This window comes from Vanellus vanellus (assembly GCF_965231255.1).
Source record: "Vanellus vanellus genome assembly, chromosome: 2".
Taxonomy (NCBI): Eukaryota; Metazoa; Chordata; class Aves; order Charadriiformes; family Charadriidae; genus Vanellus; species Vanellus vanellus.
In genome coordinates, this window is record NC_138906.1 from 136804152 (window position 1) to 136825949 (window position 21798).

Sequence of the window (21798 nt, forward strand, 5' to 3'; positions counted from 1 at the left end):
AAATGTTACGCTTGTATATGAGGTGTTATTCACAGCAGCCCTGTGAACTTCAGCCTGATTTGTGCAGGAAAAACCTTGTGCATTGCCTTACAGTCTACCCTTATGCATTTTATGACTTTATATGTTACAGATAATATTCAGATAACAACATCTGTAAATATATACTGCTTCTTGATCTTATATGCCTGAACAAGAAAAAGGGGAGGTTAATATATTGATATAGTAGAGCTGGTCTGCTTCTGCCTCTCAAAAAATAATCAGGGACTACCTTAATACAGCACCACATGTGTATGCATGAAGATATGGTCTGTAATTACATGGTCACACAGTGTTTCCCCCTTGCCTTTCTGAGTTCATGGAATGGAGTTGCATGGGGTTATGGATGAATCAGTGCTGTGCAGGGATGGCAGAAACTGTCTTTGGAGCCTCACTGTGTTTGCTGAGAAATTCAGAAAGCGTGTAGTGAAGGAGGCTGGGGATGCCAGGAAGAGAAATAATGGGGTATGTTTAAGACAACTGAAGAACTTCCTTCCATATCTGTCTCTGCTGGAGAGATTCTATTTTTTTATCCTAAGCAGGTCACCTTACCCAGACTTTTCCTAGGAGTTCACTGACTGTGTGGCCTTCATTTTCCGAGTGCTTGATTTGAGGCTGTGCTATAGTGTTAAATAAGTGCTGAACACACAGAGCTGCAAATGAAAGCAATCAGTGCTGTGCTTTGAGCATATAAAGTGCTATATATTGCTATGTACTCGGGAAAAATTGGGTCCCATCTGTATCAAACTGGGTTCTCCAAGTTAGTAGATTTTTTTTAACCTCAATTTCTCTATACCTCCCCTTTCTGAAATTGCAGAATTGCCTACTCATCTCTTAGGACGTAATGAAGATAAATTCATTAATGTTTGTGCAGCAATAAAAAGTCAATAATGAAATGAATAATTTGGCTTTCAGAATGGGTTGAGGAGATGTAGTAAATAAAACATGTGGCCATATGTTAAACAGTGAGAAGAAAACAAAATGTTGAATAGCTTTTCACTAAATAAATATCAATAATTTTGTGCAGTCAATAGGGTGAGAGGCTTTGCCATAAGGTAGAACTTGATCAGGAAATTAAAGATTGTGTCACAAAGGAAATGTTTTGATGTATGTTTTAAGATATTAGAGTATTTTACTTCTGTGATATTATTAATGGCTCTAAAAACATGTTGGTGTTTGGGGTTTTTTTTGCATCTATAATCCCATAGTTATTTTTCAAAGACTTAAGCCAGAAAAAAAAAGTTACCATGTAGCACTATACTGAAAGTCATATAAAACATCAGTGGGTTTGGATTTGCTACACAACCCCCTTTTACTAGAGCTAATGAGCCAACTGAGAGTAGCAGAAGGTTTTTGTCCTCACTGTGGACAAGCGCTGGTGAAAGGTAGTGCAGTAAGTGACAAGAAGAATTATAAAACTAAAAACTCGGGGATTTAATTTTGGGCTGTGCTTGACACCATGTTTTATTCACATTAATTTCCAATCTCTTTGCCTAGTAACCACTATCTTCACCTATCATTTTCATTCCAGATCTATCCTCCCACTCTTTTTATACATGATTTTCCCCATCCCACCAGTGATCTCTATTTTTCTTGCCTACTTCTGCTGCTCGGTCTTCAGACATCCTTTCTATATTTCTAGTCAGCTCCTAGCTCCCCTCCCTATCCATCCATGCATACTTCCATCGCTGCTGACTGCCAGCTTTAATATTCCTGCACAAGCCTCTCTGCATGTCTCAATGTCTTTGCCTCATTTGCTTACTAGATTGCAGCGGTTTGCACTTTTGGTCCCAGCCAGCTCTATCTCCTGAAGTCCAGTTTGGTGCTGGAATTTGGTACACTGCTGATTCTAGTCCTAGTCTCCTGCCTTCTACCTATTTTTCATTTGATCCTAGTTGCAACCTCAGTTTCTGTTCCCTTCCCCATCTCCTGGTCTTTCATGTTATTTTCCTTAGACCACGTTCTGCTTACCTCTCCCCAGTTCTTTCTCTAACCCCCAAAATCTCGCTTCCATACTTTTTTTTGCTCCTGCCAACCTACTATCACAGGGGGAACACGCTGCTTCTGCTCTCCTATAGCAATCAGTTCCCAGTGCACTGCGCAATGACAGACAGAAGCAAAAGAATAATAATAAAAAGAGAATGTTTGGTTTCACTGTAGTAAGGATGCTGTAGTTGCACTCTGGTTGTACAGGGGAGCTGCCAGAAGAATTTGTATTACAGAAGACCTATTTAAGCTGCAGTTCCTCTATGAGGATGGCATGCGCGTTGTTTAGTACACATAGGAACTGGGTAAAGAGGTTTGTGGAGGCTCTGTGGGATGCGACTGAATATGCACTTTGGTGAGCTCTCAGCACTGTGGGAAGTGTGAGTGTGTTCAGTGATTATGGATTCCTAGGAGAATTTCAGCTCTTCAGTACATGCGGCTTTTCTGAGCATGGGTAAGTAGAATTTTTCAAAGCTATATTGCTTGGCTGAATTTGGGCAGTTTAATCCAATGTGGCACCTGCCAGACATTATCCTGTCTGCCAAATTTTGGGTTCCAGTTTAAAATCACTGGAACAGTAAAGTTTTCCAAAACATATAAAATCTATTTGTCTTAATCCTATTCTTAGAAGTAGCAGAATCGTTTTGGCCAAATTTTCTTTTTAAAAAGCATATGATATCCAGCCTACAGCAGAGATTCAGCACAGTTGATTTAAGCCCAAGCAGTTAAAGTTTACTGAAGTTACAAGCAAACGAGAAGGCAGATGTATGGTGGGAAGTGTACATTAAGCTTACAAATGGGTGGCCCTATAACTTGTCTAAAGTCATTAAGAACAAATTTTAAGTTCAGGTCTTGTTCAAAAGCTTCTTTTTTTGTTTGTTTGTTTGTTTTTTGTTTGTTTGTTTCCCCAGTGCTGTCAACAGAGCCACCTCACAAAGCATTTCAGGTTCTTAGCTAAATTGGCACAGTAGATTTGTGCTCATTACGCAGTTGTAAGCAGGGAGTCTGTAAGCAAGGGATGTCCTTTGCTTCTGCACAGACAGAATTATATTGCTGACAATGAAAATTAATGCGTGTGTGGAGTGTTATTTAAACTATGTCTAGGAGAAAGAGCATTCAAATTAGACAACCATGTAGCAAACGTAAAAGTAGTGCAGTATACCGAACGGTGCGAATTAAACAACTCAACTGAAGGAAAAGAAATGAAAGATGGAGGAGAACATCTAGTATGTCACATGGTTTGGTAAAAAAAAAAGGATACAAATTAATCCACCCATGCCATTCTGTTGTTGTGACACAAGAAGCTTTACAGCAAGACTGGGTGACCCGAAATTCTTGACTTGGCACTGGGAGAACCCCTAGGTATAGCTGGCATTTTTTAATTCAGAAAATCTGTGTATGCAGTCTACTTTATTTCAGTATTTATGAGTCACCCATTGTTGTACTAAGAACCAATTGATATTGCTCACCTTCAGAGCATGCCATGCAAGTGTCTCCAACAAACTTGGCAGTGGGCTTGAGTGAGCCCCAGAGTAATCAATGGGATAGTGTAATTCCTGACCTCAAACAATACAGCAAGAAAAGACTAGCTTTAGGTATTGAAGCACAGCACTGAAATGGAAAGGAACCTCTAGGCTATTGTGGTTGAAGGGGACAGAGATGTGTCATGTTATGGCTATAGATCACAAACAGTTACTAAAAGACTATCATATGATTCAGGACATTCCACAAAACTGCATAATACTTGAGTAATGACACAAAAGTTTGTATCCAAATTTTCCAGATTGGGACTGGAGGAGGCAAGGGAAGACAGTAACAGAAGGGGATGGGAGACAGCAAACAGGCAAGAATGTACTGCTGTTTTCTACTGCTTTTGCTGGTTTTGGTGAACAGACTTTTATTCTTTTCTCCTGTCTCAACAACAGAGTTTGACCATGTGTCAGTATACTGTATTTTGTATAGTACAGCCACAGCTGAGCCAGGAAACCCAGATTTTACAGGAGATTTTTGGAGGACTTTGTGGTAGAAGTCTTGATGAAGATTGTTACACATCACTCAACCGTTGTGATCTGGGTTGGAGGGGAAGCTAAAAGCGCCTGTGTTGTCTTCCCAAAAAAACAAAGACCACTTCATGTATGCATGTGTTAAAGCAGACAAACTTTTCAGTTCTTAAGATTTAAGTGATATTTGCAAAACATAGGTTTGTAAAAAATCCATGGACTGCTATATATGCTATAGAATATTTGTCAGGAAATTGTGGAAAACAAAAAGAAACAAACAAACCGAACTCCAAACAAACAAACCCCAAACAAATAATTCTGTAAAGGGTATTTTTTAAAAATTCAGAAAGTGTTTATGTTCAGGGAAGATTTTATTCACTGTAAATAGATCACCTACTTCTGCCTGTGACACTTAACATCAAGAAAGAGGAATATTTAAACTGGAGAGCTGTAGTTAGCTACATGACAAGACATAGTAGAAGAATTTATTCAGGTCAGAAAAAAGTATCCTTAAAAGTGGAAATAAAGCCAAAGTGATGCTAATAAAACTGAACATAAAGGTTGGCTAAGAGGAGCAAATACATGAAAGTACCTAGAAAAGCTAAACAGGAATTGTTAAAGTATCTCAGAAATAGAAAGCCTGCAGAAGAGTCATTAGGTCTGCTAGACCACCAGAGGATAAAGAGTCAATCCAAAATGATCAGGACGTGGCAAAGAAAATAAATTCTTTTACTCTAGTATTCTCAAAAGACAAAGGAGAAATATATGCACTAACAGAATTCTTTACAGATAATTTCAGAGACATACTGTTAGTGAGCCAAAAAGAGGTGAATAATTCACAAGGAAAGTCTGGAAGGTAAATGAGAAGGATTCTACAGTGTATTTCAGAGAGAAACCCAAAAACTGAGTCACTAATAAAATATGTCATTTAAATGACATTTAAAATGAGTTGTTAATTAACATTGTGGAGATTTCTTTGTAAATACACTCTAAAGGATTATTCTGGAAACCATGAATGGGAAAGCCAATCTCACCACTTACATGATGTATTGGAAACTCAGCTCAAGGAGGAGGTAGGAAAAAATGCAAGAAATCAGGGAAGTAGGTGCTTTTGCATATGAAGGGATGTTGAACACACAGATTGAACAGGGACACAGAAAAGTAAAACAAAGCTGAACAAGAGGTATAAAAAAAAGGCGTATGATACTGTGAGGACCCAGTATTTTTCTTTTCTTCCTGCAGGCTAGAAATGAGCACCCAGTAAACTGGTGAATGTCGTGAGGAGACTCTCATTGACTTTCTGAGCTTTGGGTCAGGCTCTTAGGCTTAGGTTCACCCGCCTAACTTCCAGCATTTAGCTGCAGGGCCAAGGTGAAAAGTCTCCACTCCAAACACTAAACTTCACTCTAAAATCCCTCCGTAGTCAGGGAGGAATTAGACAGTTCAGCTTGCGTAAAGTCCGAGTTGTGCCCTGAAGATACCTGTCTCTCCCTCCGTAGGGAGCAGGCTTAGAGCAGTGCCTGAAATTAGTCAGGGTGTACCCAGTATGTTGAATAAGTATTAACAATGAGGTTTAATTTTCTTTTCTAAATAACGTTGATGACGGTGTATTAGTCTTCAAGTCAGGCAGTGCTAGTGCTCTTCATGCCTTACGCTGATGGGAGAAACAGCAGTTTCTATGAACCGTAATGGCAGCCAAAAGAAAAGTACCGATCAGTTGGAAAAGTTAGACTATTCTCAATTTAGATTCATGCTTCAATGCCTTTCTAGAGGTGGCCAAGTAAGAAAAGTATCCCTTTTTGCATAATAAATGATTAACTGTACATCTCCAATCACATCTGGAAAACATCGCTGAGTTTCATTCTGAATAGCTGACATTCTCTGTTAATGGTTTTGTCAGCAATATGCTTCTTTTGCCTCTTGCAAAATATTTGATAAAATATTAATGTAGAAATAAAACAACAAAAATACAAAACACAGATTTTCCCATTTTCTGATAAATCAGTATGGCTCAGCATAAGCTTAACAACATTTTTTTTCCACACTTTACACCATTATCAGAGTAAAACACGCTTTTCTTCCTGATTTACTCTGAGACTATGAGAGGGAGACTAGAAAGCAGTCAATCCCAGCCAGCAATGAGAAAAAGGCTCAGCAGCCGGACTGGAAAGGACACCCCACCCCTCTAAACTTCTGGGGAGAGCATTCCTTTTTCTTCTCCAGCAGCTGGAAGTAGACTGTCGTTAAAAAAAAAAAAAAAAAAAAAAAAAAAGTAGAAAAAATAGTTTAGGAAATAGTAAAGTGCTGGGACGATTAACTGGTATGATAATGAATCTTCTCTACCTTCAGAAGATAAGAAGCAAAAAGAAGTAGGGTAGATGAGAGCTGCCTCTCTCCAGCAGCCAGAGGGGTGAGGCTGAGCGTGGCAAATGGGGAATACAGACTGCTGGGTGGAGTGGATGGATAAAGTGGGTGGGATTTGTGACACTCCTTGGGAAGGAGCCACCACGGCGCATTCTGTTCAGCGAGCTTTGCAGTCGGCCTCCACTGACACAGTGATACATTTCAACCAGAAGAAAATAAGCGTTAGACCACTATAAAAATTCAAATGATGCACTACAAAACAAAATGGTACAATTTGATACTAACTGCCAGTTAGCAATTCCTGGTCAATATGACGATCATCACTTAATTATACGCTTGTTTGCGGGAAGTTCAGCCTTCTAACAGCTATAGTTTTAAATATAACACAATGATTAGAAACAGTTATTTACGGGTTGGTGCCGTTATTCCCCTCGAGTCCCTAAATGAGAAACTAGAAATCCTATTTGAAGATGAAATACGACCACTAGAGGATGCAGTCAAGATCCTGAATGAGTGAGGCATCCTGTTCCTCACTCATGCTCTGCAAGACCAACCAGAAAATAGAACAAATACTTTCTGCAATATTTGGGTCAACAAATGGCAATCCAGAAGTCAGGGAGAATTTATCAGCTAAGTAGTGTAACTAGGATAATCCAGAAGTAAATCCAGAAGTCCTGCTTTTCGTTAATTTTTTCTTCTCTTCTATATTCTGGGTTTTTTTCTTTATTTTCTTTTTTTAGTTGTTCCTCCTTTCTCTACATTATCTGTTGTCTCCCCATCCCTCTAATCCACCCTTCCATTATCCTTTGCTAGTGGTTACCTTCTCATCCTGACAATTAATCTCAATTGGCCAGTCACTCTACCTGTTCAACCTGGAATACACCAGGTTCAAAATCATGGGTAACTTTGATTCAGCTATTTATTGAACATATTGAATAATAAAACCCAATTATTTCTTTAAAAATCTCTTTCTTATTTCATATTTACTTACTTACTACTTTAGTCGATTGATTTATTCTTTCTCCATCCATCTGGCCTTCAGCCGCAAACACTTTCTTAATCTTGCTTTCTCTCTCATAACCACAATTACTTACCCACAACTAGTAGATCATCCTTATTTAGGAAATTACTTGCAGTTTGGAGAGGGCAAAAGGGATACCATCACTACCAACAACAAAATCCAGGACCAAAACAGGAACTACTGTTTTGATGTTGAATGATATATCAGTGATGTAAAAAAAACTCAACCAAAATCAACCCTTGCAAATAATATGTTTGTTAAGTAGACTCGAAGACAGACTCACAATGCTGCTCATCAGGAGGGAAACTTCTCTGATAAGACACAGGGAAAGGTGATAGATATGCCTCCATGATTATCACAATGCATTTAAATTAAAGGAGAGAAGATTGTTTCAACCGGGCCATGTCTTGTTTTAACTGTTCAGTATTTTATTTCAAAAAATATTATTTGTTTCTCTATACCTTCCCTTGGCTATGGTTGATGCATTTGTTCCTTTACTTGCATCTCAGTAAATCAGACTTTTCTAATCTGTGTATGAATATTCATCTAATTTTGCTGCTCGTATCTGCTGTTCAACTTTGGCTGAGGCCCGGATTTTGCAATTGAAATCATCACACATCTTGACTTCATCGGGCTGTAGAAGGTCATAGGGGTCTTCCTCCATAAAATCGGTATAGAACTGGGGCCTGAGAGTGTAGATTAACATATTAAAGTATATGACATACAATATATAGTATACAATATCAACTGATTAACATTACCTGTGAAGCTTAATTTTTCCATTTTCCCGTATTTTACAATTTTAGTGCAGACTGCTAACCTCATTTTTGTGTTTAATTCAAAGTCACTTGTGAGGAAAAAGGTTGATAATGGCTAAACTCAAGAGATCCAACATCAAAAGAAATTTTCAACATTTGGACAAAATAAAACCAGGTGTGAATAAAATATCATATTGCAATAGTACGTGTTATTAAAGCCATTAAAGTACATTTGAATCCGGTGTTCTATTAATTTTCAAAGCTGACATTTGTAAATGTATACAGGCAGGACTCTTGTAAATGTAAAACAGAGCATTAGGACTTGTTCCGGAATCTGTAGCACCATCATAATGTATTTTTTGGGTACATAATAATTAATAATTTTGTGTCTCCAAGCAGGGGCCATCACATTTTTCTAACTGCATAGTATCCTTATTGGTTAGCATATGAAGTAAGAACAAAAATATTAGTGAAAAGAGATGTTTGTAGCATCTCGGCATAGGTATGTAGTGTCTTTGATAGCACACTTCATTACATATCCTCGATATCTGTTCGAACAAATGGTCTTAAGGATTTGTTTTGTAATTTGCTAACTGCTTTTAAGTTCGAGCTGCTGTATTTCCATCTTGTCCCTTTGATAAATGTCACGACAACGTGAATCGTAGACAGCTTTTCTGTAATTTTGAAGGAAAATAGGAGAAGTTGTATTATCAATTCTGTCTATGAAATTTATTTCTGAAGCGAATGCCATACATATTTCTGAAATGAATGCCAAATGTATTTTCTAGAAGTGAGTGCCACTGAAAGCCAAGGCAGGCAATTTATACCGTGCATAATAATGATATTAATTTTTATGGTGTGTATAAGTTACATTTTGATTAGTTTTTTGCATGATTAAAAATTTGCAAAGCCTTTATGGCCCCCAGGAGCCTACCTGTAATAAACAGCTCTCACCTTCCAAACCATAAAACAGGTCTGTGGTACTTGAACATTAGAGCTAATTGCCTTGCTACATCAAAGGGAGCACCACAAGACTGAGAAAAATCACAGAAGAGGGGGTGGGGAGCGGGGGGCAGTTTCACCTCTAAAGGTTACGTGTTTGTGGCTTGGTGGAGCCCTGTAAAGTTATGGCCTCAGAACTGCTGTTTGCGATTAAGTTGATGGGGAAAGTCTATCCCGCAATCTCTCCCTGCTGCTGACACAGAGTCTTTGTTCACATTCAGATTTCTCAAACTGTTGCCAGGGTCAGGCTGAGGTCAGACACCGCGATGATGTATAGGAGAACATGTCTGGGAATTTCTCTCACACTTTAAAACACATACCAGAAAAACAGGAGAGCACCCTGCAAAAATTGTCTGATGAGACCCAGATGATACTGTAGCTTTTCTTTTAGTACCTTCATAATTTTCTTTCTCTTTGCCTGACACACACACAATGTTTTATTAATGTGTGCCACGATAGCCCTTACAATTTTATGTCCCCTCAAGATAAGGACACTCAGTAGCACTTTGACACTTCATTTTCCAGCCCAGGGGGATTGGGCCAGTAAATCTAGTAAAAGAAGCGATGCGGCCGTTCCCAAGGATGAGTCGAAAAGGGATTGCCATCGGCTCCGTGAGGCCACAGGGCCTGACACTGGATACGAGCCTCGTGTGTGCGCGCTCGGCATTAACACAGCCCGCGCCAGGCATGATCACAGGCTCGCAGCATCCCGAACCGCGCTCTCCCGCCACCCTGACAAACACAGCCCCGCTTCCAGCTGCGACGGGGATGCCTACCATGTTCGATTAGCCACCGTCGCGGGAGGGGGTGGGGGACCGCAGGGGGGAGAGCCCTGAAACAGCACGAGGGGGGGGGTCCATTCTGATGGAAATGCTTTTTGGGTTAGTTTGGTTTGTTTTTTTTTTTTATATATGCAATTATTTTTAAAAGAGGGGACCATCTCTCTCCCTGTATTGTTCCAAAAAGTGGACACGCATGCTTAGTCCTAACCCATTGTATTCGGAGGTCAATGCAAAACACATTGATCTGCGGTTGAAAATTTTTTTTTTTTTTTTTTGGGGGGGGGGGGGGGGTGTTTGGTTTCCAAATTTGCAGCTGTGTTTTTCTCTTCCGATTCGCAAAAAGGCTTCGCAGAGAGTTGAGAACCGGATAGGTTCACCACATCGATCCGAGGGTTGTTTGCCGAGGCATACAGTTTCAGTGCATGGCTGGCAAGTGAGGCACTAAGCAGCAATTTTTTTGTGCTCAGCTGCTACATATGACAGAGGATATTTCATTCGGCTGTCAGAATGTTATTAATAAAACATGGGGTGCGAAGAGGGCCACTATTTCCCCTTTCAATCACTATAGCATTTACAATGAAAATTTTATGCAGTGTGTAATTTTCAGTTAATGCTTGACACTTAAAATGTCGGTAGCTGCATTTTGTATGGTTCCTGAAGGGTTAATTGTATCATGTTCCCTGCATAAAAGCTCTGCTTATCAAAAGTGAATAGAAGAGTGTATGCAAATGTGTGTCTGTGACCTTTTGCCTTTCCAGGGTTAATTTATATGGTCATTAAAGATTTTATGAAATTGAGCGGCCTGGTGCTTCGAATCCCATTTTACCTTCACCTCCTAATTTATATAATTCCTACCTGAACTGGGAAATATGATTTTTATTTTTTTGTGTGCGCGCTGCAATGAAAACAGCATGCTGTGCTGTAGGGAGTTGCGAGTCTGGTTATCTGGCATTACTCAGATTGCTAAAAATTCATTAAAATGTGACATCAGCACAGTGAGAGACAAATGATCACAGGATGAAAAGGAACAGTGGGCCTTTCACGGATTAGTGCTACACAGCCCCAGCATAGAAGCTAACTGCATAAACAGATTAATCCACCAGTAGCAGCATAGCTAAGATTTACCGAATAATTAAATGGTCTTGAGTTACTGTGAAGATTTCCATGTAATGTAGCTGGTGTGAACACGTAAGTGAGGTGTGGGTAACGCTGCTTCCTCAGGAGCCATATACCAAGTTGCATCATTTATCCTGAATGGCTCCCCCTGGAGACAAAATTTGAGACTTCTCCCGCAAAGCCAGAGGTTTATATTTAATACAGTACCTAATACCTAATACTTACTTACTGCAATTAGCGGGATACTGCTGCACTAATAGGATTTATATTTGACTTCCCCCCCCTTTTTTTTTCCCTATTTCTTTTTCTTTTTTTTTTTTTTTTTTTTCTGTTGGCTTCAAGATGCATTTTTACATGTGTTACATGTGCTGGCTTTTGTTCCGGCCCGTGGGGGATGTGTGTGTGTGCATGCGTGTGCGTGTATTTTAACACAAATCATTTCTAGCCAAAGAATATGAAATGACAAGCTTTAAATCTGTCACAGTAGTGGCAAGCGGGTACACTGATAAAGACATGGCCAGAATTTCTGGCTAGATCGTGAAACATTGCAAATTATTCGTAATTAATGTCCAACCTCTTTAAAGCGCTGTTCTTTCTCTTTCCTCCCCCTCCCCCCGGCCCTTCCTCCTGGTTTGCAACCCTCTTTTTGTGCCGTTCTTATTACAGGACATATTTTTTAAATGTTGTTAAATGGTCACCGAGTTTCTTTTCTAAGATCGTTTCTGTGCTTATCCACAGAGGAACAAGGTGAAGATACAGAAGGGTCTGCTAAAAGTACATCAGTGGCTGTTGCTGATGATAAAGACTCAAGTGAGAGAGACAATAGTGAAGGCAAAAAATCTTGTAAAGATTCTGGTAAGATGCTAGAATTTTGTCTTCCCCCCTTTTTTTAACTTATGAAATGCTCTTTCATTTTAAACTGTCTGGACGTTCCCACTACTATTCATCGCATGTGCATTTTGCATGTGATTTCTATCAGTAGCCTCCCATTGACCTATTTTTAATCATAACCATCTGACAGGATAGATGCGGATAAGTTGAAGAATATTACAGGACGACCAGTGAGATTATTTTTTAATCAAATCAGTTTGTGTGCTTGTAATTTTTTAAGCGCCTTTCATTAATCTTAGCTGTACTTGTGATTCCTCTGATGGCATATTAATTTTTCATAAGCATAGGATTAGGTACCACTTGAATTTTTTCTTCAATCAGGTTTTGCCCCCCTTTTAACCCAAAGAATGTGGGGTTTTTTGTTATTATTATTTTTTGCTCTTGCTCTCTGATCAGTTACTCCCAAGAATCTGGCCTCTTCCTGGGCATTTATTTGAGGCATTTCGAAAAAAATACACAAAATCCAGTGAAAAAGTTTACAGATGATTCAGCCTAAGAAAGAGGAAATATCATTGAAAACGGATTATGGGTTGGGTAATTTTGATCTCCTGGAATAGACAAAGCCCAGTAATGAAAGCTACTGTCTTTGAAAACAAAACCCCTATGTCATGACATTTACTTGTGCACAAACAAACCCAGGGCCAGCATCTGGTGTAGATACCCAAGGCTTTTTCTGTGTTTGATTTGGCAAATATGTGACTTCATCCATGCTTTTTATGTATGAGATGGAAATCTATGGTCACAATGAATATTACATTGGCTACTTTTGCCTCACGCTATACCTAGTTACATTATGTTGGATTCACTGAAGCAGAAGAAGTGCTGAAACAGGTTGAAGCCTATTAGTTTCAGGTAGTCATATATCTTTTCCTTGTATGCCAATGACAGCAGCATACAAAGGAGGTTGTATTCGCCGTAAAGACATATAGTTGTAGAAAAAATATCATTTTACGTATGAGTTTCTTTACACCCAAATTCTCCCATACGGTAATTTGCTCTTTACATAGTAAACCTTTTCGGATTTATTTGCGCAAAAAATATTATAGATGCCCTTTCTATGCCAAATCAATTCATAAGACTAACTTAAAGATTAAAGCTTCCTTTAAGTTTGTGCTAAGGTCAGTACCCATGACAGTTTAGAGCCTCAGCTCCTCTTCAGTCGCTTTATTTTTTGAGATGGAGAGACTGAAGAAAGGCCGATGATGACAAGGATGATGTTAAGCAAGACACCGTGTTGCAGTTTAAAATATATATCCCCCTTGCCTGGCTCTCTGACTTGGAAAAAACTGTCTGCAGTGTAGTAAAGCCACGCTCCCGGGTGGACAGAGGTCTCATCAGGGGCTGTCCAGGACACTCACCAGGAGAGGGGTGACAGCCACCTGCAGCCTGCATTTCCCACCATGCGCTCTGCCTGGGGGACACTGTGAACCACTGCAGGGAGTTTATCAGCCCTCTCTTTTTCTCAGGCAGATCCATTTATACTTTTTCAAGAAAGAATACGGTATTAAAGCTCCAGCGGGAAAAAAAAAAAAAAAAAGATGGAATCTAGAAAAAAATACTGAAGGGGAATTCTCAAAATTCCATCAGGATTAGCTGCTCATAAGGGCCAAGTTTAATTAGGACAAACCTATATCCAGATGCCTACTGGGTGCACTACAAAAAACCAGCATAATTGTTCTGCATTCCCGTGCCAGCAATTACGCAAATAACTTAGCAGTAAGATTCATATGAAAACAAGGGCTGAAATACATGATTGCCTGTGTGCTTCGCAGAAAATAGTTTGTACTGTAAAATCCTAAATCTTTTCGAAACTTTTATTTTCGTAATCTAAATTAATTCTGCATATGTAACATTCAGACCATCGTCTTAATTTTCACTCAGCTGACAAGTATTTCTAATGACTGCATAACTGCTTATGTATAATTGAATGTTAATTTGGGCTTTCTCATGAATTGAGTGTTGCAAGTCTTGCCAAAGAAATCTCAGGAAAACCAATAAATTAATCACAATACTAACAAGTTAGACAGGAAAGTGGTGTGACCCCTCTTTAGCATAGAATCTATTAGACGAGAAAGGATTAACATGTATTTAGTAACAGCATGTTTGTGTAAGCTGTTGTGCTGTATTGCTTACCTTATCTCAAGGAGTAGAGCTTTCAAAATGAGACTTGGCAATATGCAAGTTATATTTGTTGAATATTCATTCAGAATAGAAAAGCCTACTAATGCCTCATTTATATTGTCATTTAAATCTAGTGCCACTTTAGATTAATTATAATCCAAATTACAGCTCTATGCAGTGCAAGAATTAATATGGAATTTATCCAGATTAATACATTTGCATTGAAAATGTAATATGTCTCTGCCATGGCTAAGGGGAGCACTTTTTAATAAGGTAGTAAACATGAGGAAGGATGGAAATTAACCTTCATTATTGCAATGAAAATTATCCTTTCATTCTACTCTAATTAGAAAGAATACTCTACCAGTAATTATAATTTTAGAATTATTTTGAGGCTGAATAACATCATCTGATGTGTCAGAAGTCTTAAATTATGCAATCTTTATCAAATACATAGATCCATAAATAAGAAAACAGTATTTTGATTTTTGCTTTCCCAGGATTTTTTTTTTCCACTAGTATATGTACTTTATTAACTTTCTCCTTGTTGTTAGCCACACAAACATTTTTATTTTTATTTTGAGGTTTCAGAAATGTTACGAAGGTGATGACAACTGAATTGCAGTGAATTATGTCATTTTTATATTAGCAATCTTACACAAGTTAAATAAGTCTGTAACTGACGGGCAATCATTGACTAGTCTATTTCATGGCACTTATTTACAATTAAACTTAGTGTTTGAGCTAAGTGTATTGAAATTACATTATTTATCTAAAATAATGCTGCGTATTTTATATTATAAAATGAATTACAGTTGTGTTTCATAGTTAGGAAAAAAAACAACAAATAATGTGTCTCAAGAATAAGAAGTGCGTATTTAAAACGTGACTAACAACTGGATTTAGTCTTTTCCTACAACTGCATAGTAAGAATAGCGTACCAGTGGAACATCCAGCTATGAAAACAGTGCCACACGGCATGCTCGGGACCATGTTATTTTCTCCCCTCTCTCCCTCCTCCTTCAATAACCTTCTTGTAAGACCGTAACTTTGCTCAGCCTCCCTACAGGAAGCTCCTTAAAACAGTGAATTCAACACGGAAAGAAGAAAGTTGATATAGCGAGACGAGGCACTAAGTTGTAATAGCTGGACCGTTGGCTTGCGTAAGGAGCCGATCTCCTTTGGTTTTGGCACGTACACTCTGGCTTGGCCCGTTGGGTCCTCACCACGCTCAGGGGCGAGCGGCGTCCCCACGCCAGAGAGGAGAATCAACCCCCTTATTTGTTTTTTTTTCTTGCAAAGCTCACCATATTTCACGGACTGGGTTACTTTACTGTAGGCCAGATGTAACTTCGGTTGTTTAAGAAGTAACAGGCCTTGAGGTTGAATGAATCCAGAGCAACAACAACAACAAAAACAACAAAGCCTCTGTAAATTTCGACAGTTTATATAAATATCATAGTCAACATAGTAAAAAGCTGTGCTTTGTTACGCATTTATTGACCCCAGCACAGTGTTTTATAACTCTACGGTTTTATTATATTAACCGCAAAAGAAAATGTAACCAAAAAACCCCCTTGTTTTTATAGAAGCAAGAACTATGTGTTTCATGATTATTATAGGCCCTTTGAAGTAATTAAGTTATTCCATCCTGTGGTGGAAGATGATGTGTAATATTAACCTTGTGTGTGCCCAGGCGCACACAGAGTGCACTCCAAGCTCAATTTCACTAGCAGTTACATACCACTGCCAAAACACAGTTAAATGCATTTTCACAAGCGGATTTTGGAGCAGAATTTGGATCCCAATTTCTGTAACAACCTGTTGAGAACGGTCTAGCATGATGAGAGGAAGAGAAGACAGTATTCTTTTATTTTGTTGTTTTTTTTTTTTAATTCAGCTTCCTGTGTAACAGTGTCCATGTCTCACTAGCTGAGATTCTGGCCCATTTGCCTTTAAAAAGGGACATTTTAAAAGTGACTTATGATAAAGGTAAGAAACAGTAGTCAACTGTTAGGCGTTTTTGACAGTTGGAAATGAAGAGAGGTTAATAATTTGAACCTATCCTTCTAAAAACTGAGAAGCAACCTTTCTCTGTTAATACAGGATGTCACTTTTTTACTTCCCATGATTCTCACAGGAAAGACATTTAAATAATAATGGTGTATTGCCAAGTAAATACAGATAGGCCAGGGAGTACTATATTATCATACACCAAAGTGAGTAATAAAACGGTACCTTATGTGATTGCAACATGTAGATTTTGCCTTTAAGCGTCGCTAGTTCTTCGGGTCATCGGTGCAGCTCTGACTGAGCAGTCTAAATGAGGCCTCCAGGATCTCAGTTCCTGAGACAGTAAAAATTCAGTGGGGCTCCAGAAAGCGGTTTGTTCAGATATTAAACCGATGTTGACAAATTGGTCATTAAAAGTAGGGAAATACGGCAGGGATAGAGTTTAATTTGAGCAAGAACATGCTAAAATTACTGGTCTAAATTACACCAAAATAAATAATTAGCAACTTAGGAATGAAAAACAATGTGTGGGGAAATCGCCATTAACATATAAGTCATAAAATATGTTTATGCTTTTTTTAAAAAATGCCCTTCAGAAAATGTCCCTCTATGATGCAGTTTTCAATTGTTTATTATCGTACCATAAGGATTTGGTATTTACCTTGAAAGCTGTTCTCTCATGTTACTTCTCTCTAATATTGCTCTTTTAATATCAAATATTGCACAAAGTCTATATGAAAATAATAACAATAAAAAGTTCTTGGTTTTGTCTACAGAAAAATACAAGTATTTTCTTTGTTCATGTTTACTTTGTTGCCAAAACATCCATGACCTTATTTTTAAATTAATCCTAGGTTATTGTGCAATGAGGTGCAATTTGTTCATTTATATGAACCTTATGTGGATTGAAAAAAATCAAGATAAATCTTCATGCACAGCATACAATCAGATTACCCCTGGACTATATATTTACGTTGGGTCTGATAGCAATCAATGGTTTAGCTTCATTGCATTTCAAGATGTATTTGCACCCAGTGTCCAGTGATAGTGTCCTCACCCTGGAAATAATTTAGTTGCAAATTGACTGGAAGATGGTGAAAATTGAAAGTTAAAATTAGAAATACTCATAATAAACAGCAGAAAAAAGGTCAGATGATGCCGCACTATGATGAGATTGGAATGGTTGGTAAATGAGGTTTTGTGTTTGTCGTGAGATGTATGTGACATGCCTACCCAATGCTCTTGTAATATCCAGCCTAGCAGAAGAGATTATCTGGCAAATTGATGCTGGAAAGAATTTTCTGATGGACTGGGAAATTAGAATTGCACTCTTTTCTTTGATGTGTGCAAGACTGGGCCGCATTACACAGCTAGTTCAGGCATAATATTTAATATAGTATTTAATGCTTAATAGTAGAACTGTCTATAGAAAACAATTATATTCTGGTTTTGATCACAAATGCCAGACTGTAAAAATTCACAGTGTAAACATCTAAGGCAATCCCAAATGACTGATCTTTGTATATAATTAATATTAAGTTAGCTCTGAAATCCTATTCTCCAAAGTATTTCTTTTAAAGCCTCACTATATTTAGCTTCGGAATTGTAACCAGGCAGGAGTTATCAAAACAGCACAATAATCATATTGCTCAGACAGTTTAGAAAAGAGAGAGGCTAATTAAACAGAAGCAAATTAATTATTTTGGAAAACAGGATTTTTAAGCAAAAGCTGATTTGTTTTAATGTAATACACAAATTCATACTGAGCTGCTAAAGAAAGAACATTATTGATTAAAGGCAACCTAAGGTTATCCAAACAGTAGAGAAGACTCCATTTTTAAATGTATTTATAGAGTCTCCATCAAGCATAAAAGTGCATTTTCACCTTTGTGTTTACCAGAGTTGTTTTATTCAACTATATTTTATCTCAGAACTTTTAAAAAAAAAAATCCTCAAAGACAATACAGACCTTTGGAATCACAGCCTCTTTGTAAACCAGGATATTTTAAAGTTTAAAATATGTTCTTAAAAATTATGTTTTCGGAACAGGAATAGTCACACCAGAGAAGGAACCAAAAGTGAACACTGTGGTAGGGGCACAACAGCTTCTTCTGGCAAAAGAAGAGGATGGTGCAGCTAAAAAATCAAAGCCTCCAGAGGACAATAAATTTTGTCATGAGCAGGTAAAAGAAAATGTAATAATTTAATTGCATTCTAGAACTCTTTCAAATAACTCGAGATGGAAACAGAGGTGATATGCTGTTAAAATAGCAATATCAGCAAGTTATAAAAAGCACACTGACTAATAGCCTGCATCTTAATTTGATTTTTTTCAGTTTTATCAATGTCCTTACTGTAACTACAATAGTAGGGACCCAAATCGTATCCAGATGCATGTCCTGTCGCAGCATTCAATGCAACCTGTTATCTGCTGCCCCCTCTGCCAGGATGTCCTCAGCAACAAAATGCATCTCCAGCTTCATTTGACCCATTTGCACAGTGTGTCCCCTGACTGTGTGGAGAAACTGCTCATGACAGTAAGTGTTCCAAATACTGACGCACACGCTACAGAAACGTACCTGGGCCTCTGGGCAATGTATTTGCTGTGATATAGTATTCAGGTAGCCCGAGGAGGGGAGTGGGTCAGGATTCTTAGGTTCTGTTGCCAGCTCATCCAGTGACTGATGTCCCTTGGGAAAGTGACTGAAGGTGAATTTCAAAGATGCTGAAAACCTGCAGTTCCTCATTGACGTTAACCTTGAAAGAATCAAGCCTGTTGATATCTCTAAGTGCACACCTGTAAATTGGGTCTAATAATATCCAGGCCTTGGAGGTATTGTGACTTCTGTTTGGAAAATAAGAGGAGTTCCTTGTAGAATGTAGTTCCCAAATGTAGAATTCCTGCGTATAGCTGGGCAGTACTTGCGTAATATTACATGAAATTCACTGTAAAATATCAATAGTGGGGCTTATTGGTGAACACTAAGATAATAGTGTTTTGTACAGAAAGTTCTGTTTCTTACTTTCTGCCTCTGCACAAAAGACCCTTTAGGGTTTGTTTTTTTTTTTTTTTTGTCAATAAAATGTGAGAATGAAACAGAAAGGCAAGTCCAAGAATAGATAGCAACCCAGTTAGGTCAGTTCTTTAAGACATGGAATACCTCATTTCAAGTACCTACCCTGGATCAGGCAGGGACTTGATCTGGCTTCTCCATGATTGGGATGAATGTTCTAATGAGCAAACTCTATTTGGAGGACAAATCCCATTCCATCCTCACCAGGAAAATCCTGTTCTTCACTGTAAAATTGCACAAACTGGGTCAAAATAATAAATTTCTTTGAAAAATAATGACTCAGCACTATTCAAAATAATGTCAGTAACGACACAGTCAGGTCTAGAAAGTATTTGTTATTACATCATGTATTCAGTTAGAAACCAGACCTCCTAAGACACCCTGATTCGGGTTGTCTTGCCTTTTTAGAAGGAAATGCGCTTGGAAATCTCAAGGATTCACCTCCTTAAGGATTTTTTTCTATATTCATGGACTCCTCCTTCATTTATACGGCTGTGGTCATAGGCCTACAACCTCATTCCCAAGTAAAGTGGGAAAGGAAGAATTGAAAGAGCACTTGACTGAAGGTCTAAGGTTCCTTGTGCGTAGTGCTGATGAGCAAATACAGAATTGGGGACCCACAAAAGTAGTTTAAAGTTTTCTTTCTTCTTTTCTTTTCCTTGGTTTCCTACCAACTACAGCTCTGCCAGACCACATAATTTTGACCCACCACAAGGAAAATGCAGTAGAAATTTAACTTTGCCAGACCCTTTTAGGAAACTGGAAAAATGTGGAAAAAAACTCTTCCTATTGAGCGTTATTAGCTTTCTTCTGAAGTTCTCTATGCTGATAGTGCAACAACTTTGAAATCTTTCCTCTCCTCTCCTCTCCTCTCCTCTCCTCTCCTCTCCTCTCCTCTCCTCTCCTCTCCTCTCCTCTCCTCTCCTCTCCTCTCCTCTCCTCTCCTCTCCTTTCCGGGTGCTGGGGAGTTGTCTCGCTGTTTCTGACAGAGAGAAAAAAAAGGTTGTTTGACATAAAAAGAGAGTGCGAAACATAATCTGCATCATCTAAATTGTCCTAGTTGCTAACACTAATATGCTCTGTTCATATATGAACTCTCTGATGACCAAATAAATACCATTTATAGCAAATTTTTCTTCTCTGGGACATTCGCAGTTACCTACATTTTTTTTTTTTAAAAAAATCCTTCCCTCCCAAACAAAATCAAAGTCACTAGTCCTCTAAGAGAATGCTATTAATGCCGTGTTTAAATTACAAATATACTAAGCCCAGGGCTTAAAAAATATGTCTAGAATATTTTTTTCCAATAAGCAGTTGGTATAAATACATATCTACATATCTATCTATCTATGTATAGTTCCAATGTACCCTAATAAAGGTTTAAAATTTGTTAAACTGTTAAAAAGGAGCAAAGGGTATTTCTACTCATACCTAGTAAAGTATGTAACTTCTATTATTATAGTAATTTACCACTCAGATATCTCTCCTATGGGTGTTCTTGTTACCTCTGTATGAAGTAAGGAAATATTATCCTTATGTTAGAGATGAGGAGTTGCAGTCTGAACTGATTTACCCAAAGTCATTAAGACAGAATCTGGCAGTGCAGGAGTTTGAACCCAGTCCTGCTAAGTTTTTGTCTAAAGCCCTAGACAATCCTTTATTTCGGATATGAGTATGTTTTAAATAGTTAAGCAAAAGGAAAACATGAAGTGTTGAGCAAATATTCACGTCAACTTAACTAAACTGACTACTATCAGACACCTATAATATCCTTCAAAGATTTCTGTCTATAATTTGAAGACATAACACAACAGGTAAAGCAGTCTGAAGAAGATACATAAGCAATTGAAGACAAGAAAGAGAAAAATCCAATTTTAAATGGAAAAAAAGTTGCTATTTCTGTATGGAAATAAATGTATAATTTTCTTTCAAAGATCACGGAAGGTCCAGCGTTTTTTAAAAATACAATACAGGTGAAGCAAAGTGGGAGTGCCCTTAGTCAAGAACTGACTGGTGACCATATCTCAACATGATCTCCGTCTTTGGAGGATGTCCGAGGAGAATTCCCCTGATAAATCCAACCATCCTGACATAGCCAGCAAAACCTTCTTTGTGGTGATATTGAGACCAATGAAATATTGAGTATATGTAGTTCTATAGCATCACCTTATTGATGATTTTTCGGAGTTGATTCTCCACCAATGGACACCTGATGCTCTGGATTTGTGGTCTGTCAGAAACCGTTATCAAGGAATGAATCAAAATCTTGATTTAGTGCTGGCAGTCTTTGATCCAGATATGGTGGATCTTTTGAATTATAATTTCATACTGTTGTATAGTATTAAATAGTGTGACTTTTCCTGTAATAATACTGTGGTTTTGGTTTTCAAAGGTTCCTGTACCAGATGTCATGATGCCCAATAGTATGCTGTTGCCAGCAGCTGCTTCAGAGAAATCTGAACGTGACACACCTGCAACCATTACAGCTGAGGGATCTGGGAAATATCCAGGTATGAGAGAAAAAGCCCAGATATGTGAAAACTAGGTATGGACAATTTAGAAACCACTTGTTTCTTTCTCAGCAAAGTGAGTCCTTTTTTGGCTTGCGTATAGCCACAGAAGGTAAGACCCTCC

At 38.2% G+C, this 21798-nt stretch overlaps 1 protein-coding gene across 1 annotated transcript in view; it reads left to right on the top strand.

The window, feature by feature from the left end:
• Window positions 1-21798, top strand: part of ZFHX4 (zinc finger homeobox 4) — a gene marked incomplete at its 5' end in the record, with an annotated part of 129496 nt that overhangs the window by 94207 nt on the left and 13491 nt on the right. Inside the window, 4 exons of the mRNA XM_082479242.1 lie at window positions 11804-11920; window positions 18140-18285; window positions 18427-18627; window positions 21557-21674. Of these exons, the coding sequence (XP_082335368.1) occupies window positions 11804-11920; window positions 18140-18285; window positions 18427-18627; window positions 21557-21674 (582 nt within the window). The remainder of the gene's footprint in view (window positions 1-11803; window positions 11921-18139; window positions 18286-18426; window positions 18628-21556; window positions 21675-21798) is intronic.